The 15,560-nt window shown below is 33.8% G+C and overlaps 1 protein-coding gene across 1 annotated transcript; it reads left to right on the top strand.

The window, feature by feature from the left end:
- Window positions 1–1,511: 1,511 nt before the first annotated feature.
- Window positions 1,512–4,030, top strand: LOC142609962 (NAC domain-containing protein 90-like). Its single transcript, XM_075781687.1, has 3 exons — window positions 1,512–1,786; window positions 2,442–2,734; window positions 3,456–4,030. Exons 1-3 carry the CDS (start codon window positions 1,621–1,623, stop codon window positions 3,756–3,758), a joined length of 762 nt encoding a protein of 253 aa, XP_075637802.1. The 5' UTR covers window positions 1,512–1,620; the 3' UTR covers window positions 3,759–4,030.
- The last annotated feature ends 11,530 nt before the right edge of the window (window positions 4,031–15,560 follow it).

The raw sequence follows: 15,560 nt of genomic DNA, 5'->3' as shown, positions 1-15,560 counted from the left end.
AATTAACTTAGCTTTAAAATTAGTAATTTGCAAAGGTTAGGGCCCAAATTTCCTACAGTAATAAATTATGAATGTAATTAGTGTCACTTCAATACTATTATAATAAATAAATGTTTAAATTAAATTTTAATAATTTATAATATATTAGTTTGTAAAATTAATATAATAAACTTTGTAATATTTCTAACATCATTCTATTGAAATCTAGAACATAATTGTCACAAGTATTCTCCAAACTTTCCACAACTTTCAAGTGGAGCATACTTACAAAGAAACGTTAGTTAGGAGGGATGTTGTGAAAGTAAAGACTTTGCAATTATTCAAGCTTTCAACAATTAACGGTTTTTTAATAGGTCTGAAAGAACTTAATTTAATACTTGCAAAAAACATAACCAAATGGAGCTTAATTTTATTCTCTATGTTGCACCCACATTATAGAATCTTAAATTCTTAATTAATGGAATACAGCTTGCATGGTCATGGCTACGATAGATATTTTAGTTATAAGAAGCTTGTCAAAATTAAAAAGCTATTGTGATTGAAAACCGATCAAGACCATCCAGTTGAGGTTATTTATTCATCTTGTACACTTATAATTATAAAATTGAAGTCAAACTGTTTTGGTCATATATATATGTGGTAGCCGTGTGATGTCCGTGTATGGTGTGCGTATATGCCTTAAATCTTCAATAACCGCAAAAATTGTATCAATTATAAATTAGAAGTTTATATGACCAAAACAGGTTAAAGTGGGCACTGAGAATAAAAGTGTGGATGTACATGTATGAATTGTGATCACCAAGTAATTACTTTTCAAGGATTAATATTGAAAGTTGAAAATTTCCACTTTTAATTTCAATCTTTAAATTGTAAAAATTTAATATTTTATCTTTTTATCTTTTCACCTTTTTACTTTTATAATCGAGTGTTACAAACTAACCATCACCGTTGAAAAGGATAGTATATAATTAATATTCTTAAGATTTGAGCTAATGTTAGTCAGGTCTAAAACTTTTCAAAACTGACTAACTTAGTTTCTAAACCGTTACTCATTGTTTTTCTATTTCTCACAATTATTAAGGATCATGTTGATCAATTTTAAAAAGCAGAATCAATTCAAATCTCAAGAGTATTAAATGGATTTTACCAATTAAAATTTTTAATTGGTGCAAATTACTCTTGCCATATCACTCGGTAAGCTTTTTGTTTTAAGTTTTTTAATAAAAAAGGATTTTTCCACCGAATCAAAATGCAACACACATGGAATATGATGACTAAATCAAATCAAAATTGTAAACGAATAAAAAAAAATAAAAAAAAGCACTGTACGGAGAGTAGCAAAATCAAACTGGGAACTTTTTCGTCCCAAGCGCGTGGAACTTTCCCAGCAACCCCACAAAGCGTCCTTTGCCTTTTTCTCATTTCACTCGGTTTGGCTTTCTGCACTTTTGCCTAACTTTCATTCCCATATTCTCCAAACCCCTCCTTTTATGTGTGTGTATATATATATACACACACACACACACATAACTCTGTGAAACCACAATATAACTGAGTCTCAGTAAAACAAAACAAAGAAACATATCCCATTTGGTATAGTTGTATTTGAGAGCTAGAGTAATGGAGGATTTCCCACCTGGGTTTCGGTTCTACCCAACAGAGGAAGAGTTAGTCTCATTCTATTTGCATAACAAGCTAGAAGGGGCCAGAGAGGACTTGAACCGAGTTATGGACCGGATTATACCCGTTGTGGATATATATGACTCCAAACCATGGGAACTCCCACGTAAAAATCCTCTCTTCTTTTGATTCTTTTCTGTCTCTTTTTTTTGTTACTTCATTGAAATTTCTTACAAGTAATTTAATTTTACTTCTTTCAATGCTTCAGCTCTATAACCTTTTAAGGTTACACTGAAGCTCATTAAATATTTCTGGTTTAATTTTCACTTTTCGTGTTGAAGCTTGCAATAATGAATTTAAGTTCACAATTAAGATTTTGTTTTGTTTTTTTTTTGGTTTTTGGTTTTCCATATGAAAGTCTTTGGATGATAATCTTGAAGATTAAGAGGATAAAAATATTGAAATAATTTTACTTTCAAACAAAAACATTTATTCTTAACCCCCAAAAGTAGTATGTTCTTTTGATTGACATATAGTTTCTTCCTTATTTTTGTCAAAGAAGCAAAGTAGGTTAAGTTTTTCTTGGGTTCATCTTGTTTGCTTTCCTACTTTCAAGTTGAATGCAGGGTTACATATTCTGATATTATGATACTAAAAACTTAAACCGATAGAAAATAATGAATTTAATTAATATTTCAAAGGTCATGGAGCTAACCATTTTAATTTTCTCTTCTTCTTCTTTTTTTTTTAATGTTTTGGGATGAATACTTACTTTTTTGTTTTTATTTTTGCTAATATTTCTCAAAACTTGTTGGATTCAGAGTTTTCTGGAGATCTATGTCATGGAGACCCTGAGCAGTGGTTTTTCTTCATACCAAGACAAGAAAGTGAAGCTCGTGGTGGAAGACCAAGGCGACTCACGCAAACTGGGTACTGGAAAGCGACCGGGTCTCCTAATTACGTTTACTCTTCCAACAATCGCATTATTGGGTTGAAAAGGACAATGGTTTTCTACAATGGAAGAGCTCCAAATGGTTCGAAAACGGAGTGGAAGATGAATGAATATAAAGCCATTGATGGAGAAGTGCCCGCATCAACTAGTGCAACTCCTACGGTATAAATTAACTAATTACTAGTCTATGGTCTCCCATATATATGTGTGTGTGTTTATGTTGCAATCATCATCTTCATAGAGATAAATGGTAAGATTCATGTGATTGATCAGTACATATGAAGTAAATTTGCACCTACTAATTGCCAATCAAATCCAATTTTGCCATGGTGGTTAAACGGTGACTAGTCTATTAGTTACAATTGTTTTTTATGTGGATACTCCATAAACTCCATCTCCTAGCAAAACCCTGTTAAAGGTAGGTATATATATATATATATATATATATATTCTCTCATGCATGCAATAGTCTACTATGAATCAAGACTTGCTCTTTTGCACAAGAATGCTTAATTACCCTGTAAATATGGAATGAGAATGCAATGCGTGCAACTTGTCAGGTCATTTTCATAAGGGGGCCATGCCTTGAATTACTCAATTGAGTGAAAATCTATAACTAGGTGATCATCATATTCAATTATAATTCCTCCTTTTAATACAATAACATAGAAATCCAATAAGATAGAGATAACAACACCCAATAAGAGATAACAAGTACTCTAATGAGATAAAGTCTAAGAGATAGAGATAACATCTCCACTCAAACAAAAATAATACATAACTCCTGCGTTTAAAGGATAATTATTCCATAATACTAATGAGAATAAGTGGTTCAATAATTATTCCTAATTTCTATTTTTTTTTTCTTCTTCTGTTTTTGCAGTTAAGGCAAGAATTTAGCTTGTGCCGAGTGTACAAGAAATCAAAATGCTTAAGAGCATTTGACAGAAGGCCTCCTGGAGTAATAGTGAATGAACCAGCAGCTCAACAGGTTCCTCAAGGTGATGAGGCAACACCGTCTCGTTTGAACCCTTCATTGACAGAGAGAATAAGTTCACCGGATAGTTCATCCTCAGGAGACCAAGGTCAACTCTCCCAGCCTGGTGAAAGTACCGGGAACATGGCTGTTGATAATGAGACTTTTTGGGATTTTGAGCAACTGAACTGGTTCCAAGGGCTGGATTAATAGTCTAGATGCTAAATGGAGACTCTGGATTGAGCTGAATCAGGTATCCAAATATGTGTAATAATAATCGAAATTGTAACCTGTAGGGCTTAACCCATTTAAGGAAAGTAGGGTTTGACACGTCTTTGACGGGACCAACTTTGTTTTATGGTCTTGTATCTTTACTTTATTGCGAGAGGCATAATGAACTTGAGCTTTCTCAGGTTATTTGTTTAGGGAATGTATAATAATTTAACTAATGTGTCTAAATGATTGCTTACTCGTTACTTTTATCTCTATTTATGAAGTGGAAATGATCCAATCGAATTCAAATTTTATTAATTTTGTCCATTTCATGATTCAGATTAGATTTTAGTATTTATTTAGAGATGTATAGTCTACCATATTATTCAAAATTTGAAATGATATGGGAATCTGTTTATTGTTAGATCCAAAATACAAAATTTGAACCATAAAATAGACAACGTAGTGGACAAGATTAGAGAAGATCCCGTTCGGTATAGGTCTTGCTTTACAATGATATACCAATAGTACTAGACTATGTAACTTGTTTATTTTTTTAGAGGAACTAGAATATGTACCTTGATAAGCCTCTTTCTTGAAGATCTATACTTAATCCAATGTACAGAGCTAAATGGGAATTCTAATGCTATTAAATCAAGCAGGTAATAGAAAAATGTAATGGATAAAATATATAACTAAAAAATATATTTTTAGTCTCTTGACTAGCATTATGACACAATAAAAAAAAAATCATATGTTAATAGAAAAAAAAACAATAATAATAAAATACACTTTGAAACAAAAGAACAAAAATTGCTTTGAATTAGATGATGAAGGCATATCATCATATAAGATCAAGTTTCTATAATAATAATAATAATAATAATAATAGATTATAAAAATTTTAAATTAAATAATGCAACTTATTTTAAATTTTTTGAAACTTTTTTTATTAAATTTTAATTGGAGTAATACTTTAATTTTTCAAAAACTTTAGTGATATAAAGAAAAATATGTAAGTACATATATAGTTTTAATGTACTTATGAAGAGTTATACGAAAAATTATGTCATAGATTTTATTTAAAAAATAATGAAAAAATAATGTCATATAAATAACTTTGTAAAACTTACATTGAGCGATTAGCCATATAGAGCAACCATAGCGTGTAAGACCTAAATTTAAGGTAGATTATTAAAATAAATAATAAAACTTCTTTTAAATTTCTAGAAACTCTTGATAGTAAAATTTTGATCATAGTAGTATTTTTCAAACTTTTTGAAATTTTTGCTATAGAGTTTCGCATATATATATATATATATATATATATATATATATATATATATATATATCAAATAAGTTGACTATTTTAATGTACTTCATGTGTGTCACATTACATAAGAAGAAGAAAAAAGAGAAGAATAATAATTAAAAAATGAGAAGACATCCATTTGGCACAATCACAATTTTAAATCAAATTTTTTATCATATATTATATGATATGAGATGGTCATGGGTTTATATAATATGTAATTTTATTTTGAATTTTTTAGTAATATTAATTATACAATCTTACAACTCTACTAAGAGCATTCACATTAAACCTCTCAAATGCTAAAAATGCTATTTTTTAGCATTTTTGAGATAAAAACACCACTCCATTAAAACTGCTAAATCTTAAATTTTTAAGATTCAAGTTACAGTGCAATCTCATATTTGAGACCGTACTGTAGTTATAATTGTAAAATAAAAATTAATTTTTATTCACCTCAGGCTCTCTCTCTTCTATCTTTCTCTTTCCTCTCTCCACTTCTTTCTTCTCTCTTCTCTCTCTATGCTTTGGCGATGTGGTTGGCCGATGAGTGTGCTCTGGCAATGATTGTGCTCCGCCGATGGTCATGGGTTGTGATCTGATGTGCTCTGGCGATTTTGTGGGTCTGGGTTTGTGAGTCTGAGTTCATGGGTTTGGGTTCGTGGGCCTGTGTTCGTGGATCATTGATGTGATAGGGGTTGAGATCGGGGTGGTAGGTTTTGGCTGGGGTTGAGATCGGGGTAGTGGGTTTTGGTTGGGGTTGAGAACAAGGTGGGTGGGTGGGTGGTGACTGAGGTGGGTTGCTGTGGCTGAGGTGTGGGTCTTGGGTTTGATGGGTTTTGCTTGTCGTGGCCGCTGTGGGTCTTGGATTTGTGGGTTTTGTTCGCCGCTCTATCCTCCACCTCCCTTTCTTCCACTCACAGTGAGGCTTCTCTCTCTCAAGTTTAGTTTAGTTTTTGTTGTTGTTGTTTTTCTTTTCTTTTTGGCTATGGGGTTGATTTTTGGTTGGATGCTGATATTGTGGTGGCAGTGGGTTGGCCATGGGTCTGGGTTTGCTGTTGAATGTTGATGGTTTATGGTGGTGGTGGCTGATAGTGGTCAGCTGTTGAGAAGAAAGTGGTGGAAAGAGAGAGAAAGTGGTAAAATAAAAATAATATTATTTAAATGAAGTTGTAAAAAAAATAGAATGTTTGATGTTTGGTGGATTGTAAAATGGTATGTTAAAATTGATAAAGTAGGATTTTGAAGTGGTAAATGCTAAAATATTTAGCATTCTTGATGAGAATGCTCTGAAAACTTTGTTGTCCAACTAGTTGGTACTTCCTGTTATTTCCAAATGAAACATTTATGTTTCAAATATCCTCCCTTCCTCAATTTTTAAATTATCAAATAATAATAAAAATAACAACTCCAAATAAAAATACCAAGTGCCTTATAATTTATAAATATAAGGATCGTTTTTAAAGTCTAAATAGATTTTAAAATTGCAACCAAGGTGAATTTCTGCTACTTTTAAATAATAGTGACTTGTGTGTGTGTGTGTGGGGGGGGGGGGGGGGTGTGTGAATTGAAACAGTTTAAAAAATCTATGCTTTTGATTAAAACTATTAAATTTTAGGTTTTAATTTAAAATCAACCCAAGTTATATAAAATCTATGTAATTACCAAAGTCTTTAAAATTTTTATAAAGTTTACATAAATTTTTAGCCTCAACTTATCTAAATTTCTATTAATTTTAATTAGTAATAACTTGTGGAGGGCGCAAATTAAATCAATTTAAAAAGATATTTTTTTTAATTGAAACTTTTTTTAAAATTTAGGGTATAATTTTAAACCACTCCAAATTATACAATAGATAAACTATGTAATTTATCCGTATCTTTAATAAATATTTCCAGTCACTTAGCCCAAGAAGAATGTAAATATTTATCGCATAGAAAAATAACTATGACTTAGAAAGCCCAAATTTTAGAATATAATTATATAATTTCAATATGATCCCCAAATTTTTTTTGATACATGAGCCCCAAATTTGAAAAGCATTGTCTTCATTATTAGGTTTTTTTTTTTACTTAAAGTAATGTAGTCCTTCCATCTAAATTGATAATGACAATGTAACAAAAATTGACGGTGGAGAAATGTTGGTTAAAGGAGTTATTTGTAGAACAAAAATAATTTGTTCCATTATTAGTGTTTTACTATGAGTTTCACTATGCTCCATCAATATAGCATATCATGCGCAGGCATCCCTTTTTTATTTATAAAGTTATCAAAGTTTAAATTAGGGAAAAAAAAAATTATACATAACATATTGCAGTTACTGTAGTATAAGTGGAACTCTAAGAGTGAGAAATAGCTTTTTCCAAAAAAAAAAAAAAAAAAAGTGCGAAAAAGGGTTTTCATTCAATTAAGCGGAGTCTTAACATAATAATAAAGAGAAATTATTATGAAAGTTCAAATTCTATCGTATATGTTATATCGCATGTTAAAAATAAGGATGTGACTCATAGTTCATGAAAAAAAAAATTCATATATATATATATATATTTTAAGAATATATAGTTAAACTAAGACACTGATCCCAGCGACCCCACCCCTGGAGAATATCCAAACTTAAAGAATCATTTTAGAAGACAATAATGAAAAGAAATGTGAATGTGAATGTACGTCAAACAAATTTTGATCATTCATCCCTTTACTCAGTAATAAATGTGAATATGTTGATGATGGTGTTTTTGTATAGTTCCCGGATCCAGGACTGACCTAGTTTAGAGCTACCGTAAACAAATTTACTTCTGACATACCCAGATAGACATGGATTGAAAAAGTCTAAAGAAATATATAGCAATAGTAGAATTTGGAGATTAAAAAATAAAAATGATAAGTAAATTGCATCATTTTTAACGGTATCATTGTCAAAAAAGTAAAACGTGTAGCCCTACCAAAAATTATTTTATATATTCTAAAAGCAATACTTCTTTTTGTATGAATAATAAATTAATTCCTTTATAAATTTTGAAAGAAACTATACAATACTATTTTAATGTAGTTTGGGCGTGTTTCACTTTCGCTTCCAAACAAAAAAATACACTACAAAGGGTGGAGACAGAGGAAAGGTGAAAGCGAACTTTGTTTTGTTTATTTATTTATTTATTTTTTCCCTTCTATTAATTCGAATGGGAAGACAAATAATCTTAGATTTTTATTTTTTTTTTGAGAAAAAGACAATTTTATTATATAATACTATTAGCCATTTTACATCTCAAAAACAAGACAAATCAGAAAAAATTATATATAATATATCAAGTCAAAAATAATAATATATAATTGAAATTAAATATTTTAAAAACCTACTAAAATTTTTTCGTCCTAACCTCAAAATGTTTTGAGTTGATTCTACCCGACTCAAAATGTGTGAATTTCTTTAGGCTGCGTTTGGTTCGACAGTAAATCAATTCCGGACGGAAAATCATTTCAAGGGAAAATATTTTCCCGTAAAGAAAATGTACTCAAGCTGTTTGGTTGCACCATGGAAAATAAGGCAGAAAACAAATTCCACTGTTTGGCTGCCTTGAAATTCGTTTTACTGTATTTATTTTTCCATGTTTGGTTTGTTCACACATTTTACGAAAAATATGAAATGCATTTACAAATAAAAACCTACATTGCCTAGATGAACCTGTAATAGCACAAAAATAATCATCAACTTCAACATTTGCAAAAGGCATCACAAAAATATTCATCGACTTCAATATCAACAAAGAGCATCCGAATGTACCCATAATATTTATATCAAAACGCACATAATGTACTTTCACCATTACCATTACAAGTCAATGGTGTGCAAAATTGATACCTACACATGGTATCTGAACAGTACACATATGCCCTACATGCTTAAAGTCACCATACATAACTTGGGCAATTGTATCGTCCCAATAATACAAAAGAGTTCACATCCTACAAGTTACAAATACATACATAGACTGCTTACCGATAATACAATTGTCACATATATAATACAATGTTAGGATCATACTAGTACTACATCACACACAATCCCTAAAACTACTACCATCACAATCAGCACTAAACAAACAAGTCAGAGTCGAGTGAACAAATAACTATCCATCCAAAGCTTCCTCAGCTTAGCATTCTTGGCCAAAAATCCCCTAGCTACCTTCTTATTTTCACACATATGGTCAAAGGCAGTTGCGAGCATATCTTCACTATACCCATCCGCCGCCATAGCCATCACCTCAGAGTAAAGACTATTATAATCAATAGGCCCCCGATTGATTTCTTTCAAGGCCACAGCAATTTCCTTAAGCTGATCAGACAAATCAGTCAGAGCACTATCATCAGAAGGAGGTGCACGGCCTCTTTTGCGGGACTTCGAAAGTGTAGACCCAGTGGTGGATGATTCTACCACATTCTTCCCCTTATCCACCACACCCTCCTCCCCATTATCAGCCACCATCTCAGTGCTCTCTACATTGTCGTGCTCTCTACATTGTCATGCTCTGTGTCAATATCAACATATGACTTAGCAAAGCTTCCTGTGACCAAATCCTTACCCACTACAATGGCCAACTCATCATACATCTCTATCTTCTTGTTCAAAAAATCAGCATGTTTACGGTGTGCCTGTAAGGGAGAAAAGAACATACAATAACAATGCAATGATCACTTCACTCATAAATTCAATATTCAATTCAATATAGATGTCATTAGATGATTTATGTGAATGATAAACAAAACAAAAAAAGCTGTTATTACCAGACGAGACATAATCCGTGATTTATGGGATAAGAACAATAGAAAATATAATGCACAAATGCTAACACTAGATTTTACAATAGATCCTCACACATTGAGTTACATTTGAAAAGCAATGGAATCCTAAAAAGAATGACACTATAATTTTTATATAAAGAGGGTACTAAGTCAGCCTTGTCTTGTTCTCAATTCATAGATTATAAAAGCCAAAAAAATATATTATCATCTAAATTAAGAAAATATAGTTGAAAGCCATACCATAACTTCTTCTTGGTGCATCTTCGCATCACACGTGATCATTTTTAAGCTATCATCCCAACCGAACCCACTCTTCTTTTGAAGAGTTTGAATGGTAGTCCACATTGTCCTCAAAGTACGCATCCGATTCTCAACATACAAGGGTGGCGCTCAACCCCAAACTGTTCAGTTATCACCTTGGTGACAGTAGTGAAGGAACCGGGCTTAAAAGTGTTTGAGGGCTTGTTGCCCTTCGTGGCCTCTTCGGCAAGTACAGTTAGCATCGTCATGTGCATTGGCGACAACCATCGGAATTGCTTACTACCCACCTTTTCTTTCCCTTTCGACTTTACTACATATGATAATTGTATAGTGAGACTAGCATTTAAACAATCCAAGTAGCATTCACGAATTATTGTGCATATGAACAACATATCAAATACACATACAACCACGATTATAGATGTTCACAACAGAACGAAACAACTACTGGAAATAACAATGTATTGTTGAAAATAATGATCCTTACACCACTAGAAGTCTACAGTAAATAGATTGAGCATATAGAAAACAAGAATACAGTACATATGACAATCATATAAATCTAAATAAAGTTCTACTCTCCAGTCCTGGTATAATCAGACCACATAGCTTTGCATGTCTCATCTCTCTTAGCATTTCACACTCTACTGTCTTCAACGGACTTCCGACGTGACTATGTTTCTTGTTGGGAGCCACTGCCCTCTACTTGGTTCATTGCAGCTTCCATAATATAGTCAGCAAGATCGACCCCCATAATGTGATGAATCACACAACATGCTAACACTACTTTCACTTGGGTTTCAAAAGACCAAAATGGTTCTGCATCCAACACTCGAAAACGTTTCTTCAACACTCCAAACCCTCGCTCAATGGTAGTTCTCAAAGAAGAGTGTCGGAGGTTGAACAATTCTTGTTCATTCTCAGGAGGACGATCACTAAACTCTTTCAAGTGATATCGCACACTCTGATAGGGTGACAAAATTCCATTTTTATTACCATACCCAGCATCACCAAGATAATACTTACCTACATATGTTCAAAAATAAAACCAAATCACTACTATGCTTAGAAAAATGCACAAAATTTATTAAACTAATAAACTCAAAAGGTGAAGTAATCCTATAATACCTAAGGGAATTGAAAATCCCCTTGGCCTAGCAAATGCATCATTTAACACACGTCAATCATGTGCACTGCCTTCCCATCCAGCCAATACATAAGTGAACTTCAAGCCAAAACTAATGGCAGCTAACACATTTTGCGTGGTTCCACCTTTGTGACCACGAAACCTTCCTTGTATCTCAAGTGGCACAGATGTACGAACATGTGTACCATCTATCGCTCCAACACAATCCTAATTTTCGACAAACATAATGATTTAGAATTACACAAACCTTTACAATTTACACATATACACAAGTTGCAATATTTACCTTAAAATAGGGGTAGAACCTTCTGCTATCCCTTATCTCTGGGGGTGTGTCTTCGCTAGGCAGTCTTATTAGAGCTCTATATAATTTCAGGACCCCCCTAAAGACGACATTGAAGTATGTATGGACAGTTTCAGTCGATCTATGGAACCGACTACCAATTACACGAAACCTCACATTATGACCAATAATGTGTAAAAAAAATTAGCACTTGCTCCGTAACGGACATGTGTGTAGTAGGGCGTATGTGCTCCCCCTTAGTGAGGATGTGACATAAGTGGTGGAAAGCTATAGGCTTCATCCTAATTTGACTAACACAAAGTCTCTCACTTCCATGCAAAATACTATTTATGTAATGCTCTCTTTCAGCTGCATGATTAACATAAGGCGTCCTAGGCAGTCGTCTACGTCGCAATTTCCTTACCAATGCAACCCCCACAAGGAGGACAGATGCAATTGAGGCAAGAACTGCTGCTTTGGTTTTTTTCTTCATCTAAAACATCACAAACATTGTGGTCTAAGAGGTATGCAAACAAGCATGATATTGAGTACACAGTATATAAAAATAGCCACAACAGTAAAACAGCAGGACACACCCTATCAACCAACACAACATCCATGATCTCTAACACAATCAGTATATACAGCCATGCTCAAAGTTTGTTAAACAATCCAAATTCAGATAAATGTTATAACAAGCCCAGTTCAAGATCAAGGAAAAAAACACAACTACTGTGGCAGGCTGTCCATAGTATTCACAAGGTGCCATATGCATTGATCAGCCAGCTCACAAATCACAGTCATAACGAGTACCAAAATTTATGCACATATATTTCTGTATCACCATAGCCATCAACAAGGTACACAACATAATACCATCACAATCAATATTTTATTGTATACAAACCAGCCAACTCCCAAACATTCAAGCAATCTATAGTATTTTTATTTTTTTTTATTTTTTGGACAAGTGAGATCAAAACCATTATGAGAAGCCATAAAATGTTTAATTCCCCTTTAAATAATAATCTACAATATTAACCATACCCCTATTTTAAGTGTCTAAACATTTTCTGTCTAAACAGTAGAATACCCATCAACAAAAACATCAAGAGCTTTAACACAAACAAATCACATTGCATTTCTATTTCTGTATAATTGTAAGAGTAGCAAAATTTAATTTCTGAAATCAATAATTAAATAAATAACTAGATAATTAAAAAAAGTAAATAAATAATTAAATATGTATTTAATTAAATAATTTAATATATATATCGGTTCAACCCTGAGAATAGCATTTGTAGAGGGTGGGTCGGAGGTTTGGATCGGGTTTTGTAAAGGGTGGGTCGGAGGTGTGTGGGTCGGAGGTAGGTGGATTGGGTTTTGTAGAATGGGTTGGAGGTGTGTGGGTTGGAGGTGGGTGGATCGGGCTTTGTGGAGTGGGTCGGAGGTGTGTGGGTCGGAGGTTTTGTAGAGTGGGTCGGAGGTGGGTGGATCGGGCTGTGTAGAGTGGGTCGGAGGTGTGTGGGTGAGGTTTTGTAGAGTGGGTTGAAGGTGTGTGGGTCGGAGGTGGGTGGATCGGGCTGTGTAGAGTGGGTCAGAGGTGTGTGGGTGAGGTTTTGTCGAGTGGGCCGGAGGTGTGTGGGTCGTAGGTGTGGGGATCGGAGGTGTGTGGGTCGTTTGTTGTAGAGGCTGGGTTGGACTGTGAAAGGAAGAGAAACAGTGGAGGAAACTCACTGTGGGAGAGTGGCGGCACTCGTCGGACGGTGGGTGGAGCTCAGACTGGCGTGAGGGAGACGGTTGAGCTCGGACTAGCGTGAGGCAGAGAGTGGAGCTCGACTGGAGTGAGGGAGAATGCGAGAAGCCGAGAGTGCATTAGAGGGGAAATGAGAGACTGAAATGAATTGAAGGTAAAATAGAAATGGAAAATGTTTTACGGGTGGGGAGGGAGTATTTTATGGTCAATGTTAGTGATTTTCCATTTGACCAAGATTTCAGTTGTTGCCAAATACACGCAAATGCGTAAAACATTTTCTGAAACTTATTTTCTGTCGAACCAAACGCAGCCTTAATTGCGTGAAACATTCATACTGTAAGACTATGAAACATATGGTGAAAGAGAAGATACACGTATATGATACATGATTAGTTACTGTGAAGTCCAGAGCATATTGTTTCCTCTTATCATATAAGAGATGAGCCCCATGGTGGATCCTACTTGTAGGGCAGAGTCTTCAAATAAGTGGAGATAGAGAGCTGTGTTCCAGGACCACCCAAAGAATTTCCACGACACGTGATATATATATTGATTTAGGACAAAATTTGGGCATACGCTGTTTTGACCACAAGTCATCATCGCAATTGGAGAAAAGACATGCATTACAAGCATTGGACAGAAGTGCAAGTCCCTTCTCTTATCAGTGTGCTTTCTTAGAAATTTGTAATAGCACATGTAGCGACTCATTTCGGAATTGGTTACTAACATTCTACGTGATTATTGTGAAAAAGAAAAACCAGTCGAGAAGACTCAGAAAGTCTTGTCTTCCACACAAGCCATCCTACTCCAAGTTAGCTGGCAAAAATTCATATTTATGTAGCTTCGTTTATTGGCAGAGTTTCTTTGCAACTACAGAGAGAGCACAAAGTCATGCATTTCGTACTGTACTTGTCTACGCATCTATCATGATCTATCCCATTCAATACCATAAATGTAGCAAACATAAGATTTGGCAATGCCTCGGGATTATCATCATAGTTTGTGTGTCTTTGATTAATAGCTACGGCATTAGTGGACACTTCTTTCTAGTTTTTACCTTTCTTTCTAGTGTTTGGCATCATTAGGGGTTGTTTTTTAACAATGTTTTATTCTTGTACAGTTGTAATAACTAACAACAGTATATATGTATTGCATAGTCCAAAAAACCTAGTGGAGTAATTTTCTAACCTAGTCTTCCACTTAATTTGAGTCTTACTTGATACTTGCCGTATTGATTTTTTTTTTTTTTTCAATTAATGGCTTGACTTGCTATAATTGCAGTTGACAAATGATAACATTCTTAATTGTCGAAGTTTCCACCGACTAAGCACTCAAATTAAAACCAAAATCAAACACCGTTATAGGAAGATAATGCTGGTGCGAAAAGGTATAGCAAAGCATGACAAAGAAAAGTACTCACAAGTCACAAATGTGAACTGTGTAGTAGCTGAACATGATAGAATTTTCGTGTTGATTTTTTTCAATTAAGAGCTTGACTTAATTTGCTATAATTGAAGTTGACAAATGATAATTAAGATTCTTAATTGTCAGCTTTTCCACTGACTAATCGGTCAGACAAACTCAAAAATCATCCACCAATTTAGAAAGAAAAGTATTCACAACTATGAACTGTGTAGTAGAACATAGTAGAATTTGTTTGTGCCTCCTATCATCATAGTCAAAGGGTTTGAAACGAGACAACAAAATGAATAAATGATCCAAAGGACCTTTCCATTTTTGCCAGGCTTAAATTAGACAAGCAGTTAAATTGTTTCCCAATATTTTTTTTGATGAACAATTGTTTCCCAATATTATTACATAGATTCTATAACTGTCATATATTTTAGAGTTGATGTAGAGTAATATTATAGAAAAGATCAACACATTAACGATGAGTTTCAAAAGAAAAACAGTAAATTTTAGTTAACTTAACTCATAAAATTTTTTGTTGTAAAATAAGAGATCTGGGATTCAGTCCCCGCCTAAACAAAAAATCAACTAACATTTGTGTGGATTAATATTGAATATGATTCAAGCATAAGTGTGGATGCATTTTCTAAACATTTATTAGAAGCTTTTTTTTGTAAAGAAAAAATCTTTCATACGCCAGGTGTGGGGGGTAAAAAGACCCTGATGGGGATGTGGGCCTTTGGGCCGTGCTAAAGAAGGCCGACCTGCTTTTGGATTCAGAATTTGTTAGTACTACGGGTCGGCCCATATGCCGAGGATCCGAGGGTCCAGCC

This window comes from Castanea sativa, chromosome 9 (genome assembly GCF_040712315.1).
Source record: "Castanea sativa cultivar Marrone di Chiusa Pesio chromosome 9, ASM4071231v1".
NCBI lineage: Eukaryota > Viridiplantae > Streptophyta > Magnoliopsida > Fagales > Fagaceae > Castanea > Castanea sativa.
Note: the sequence above shows the minus strand (reverse complement) of the source record. Positions and strands in the feature narration are given on the sequence as shown.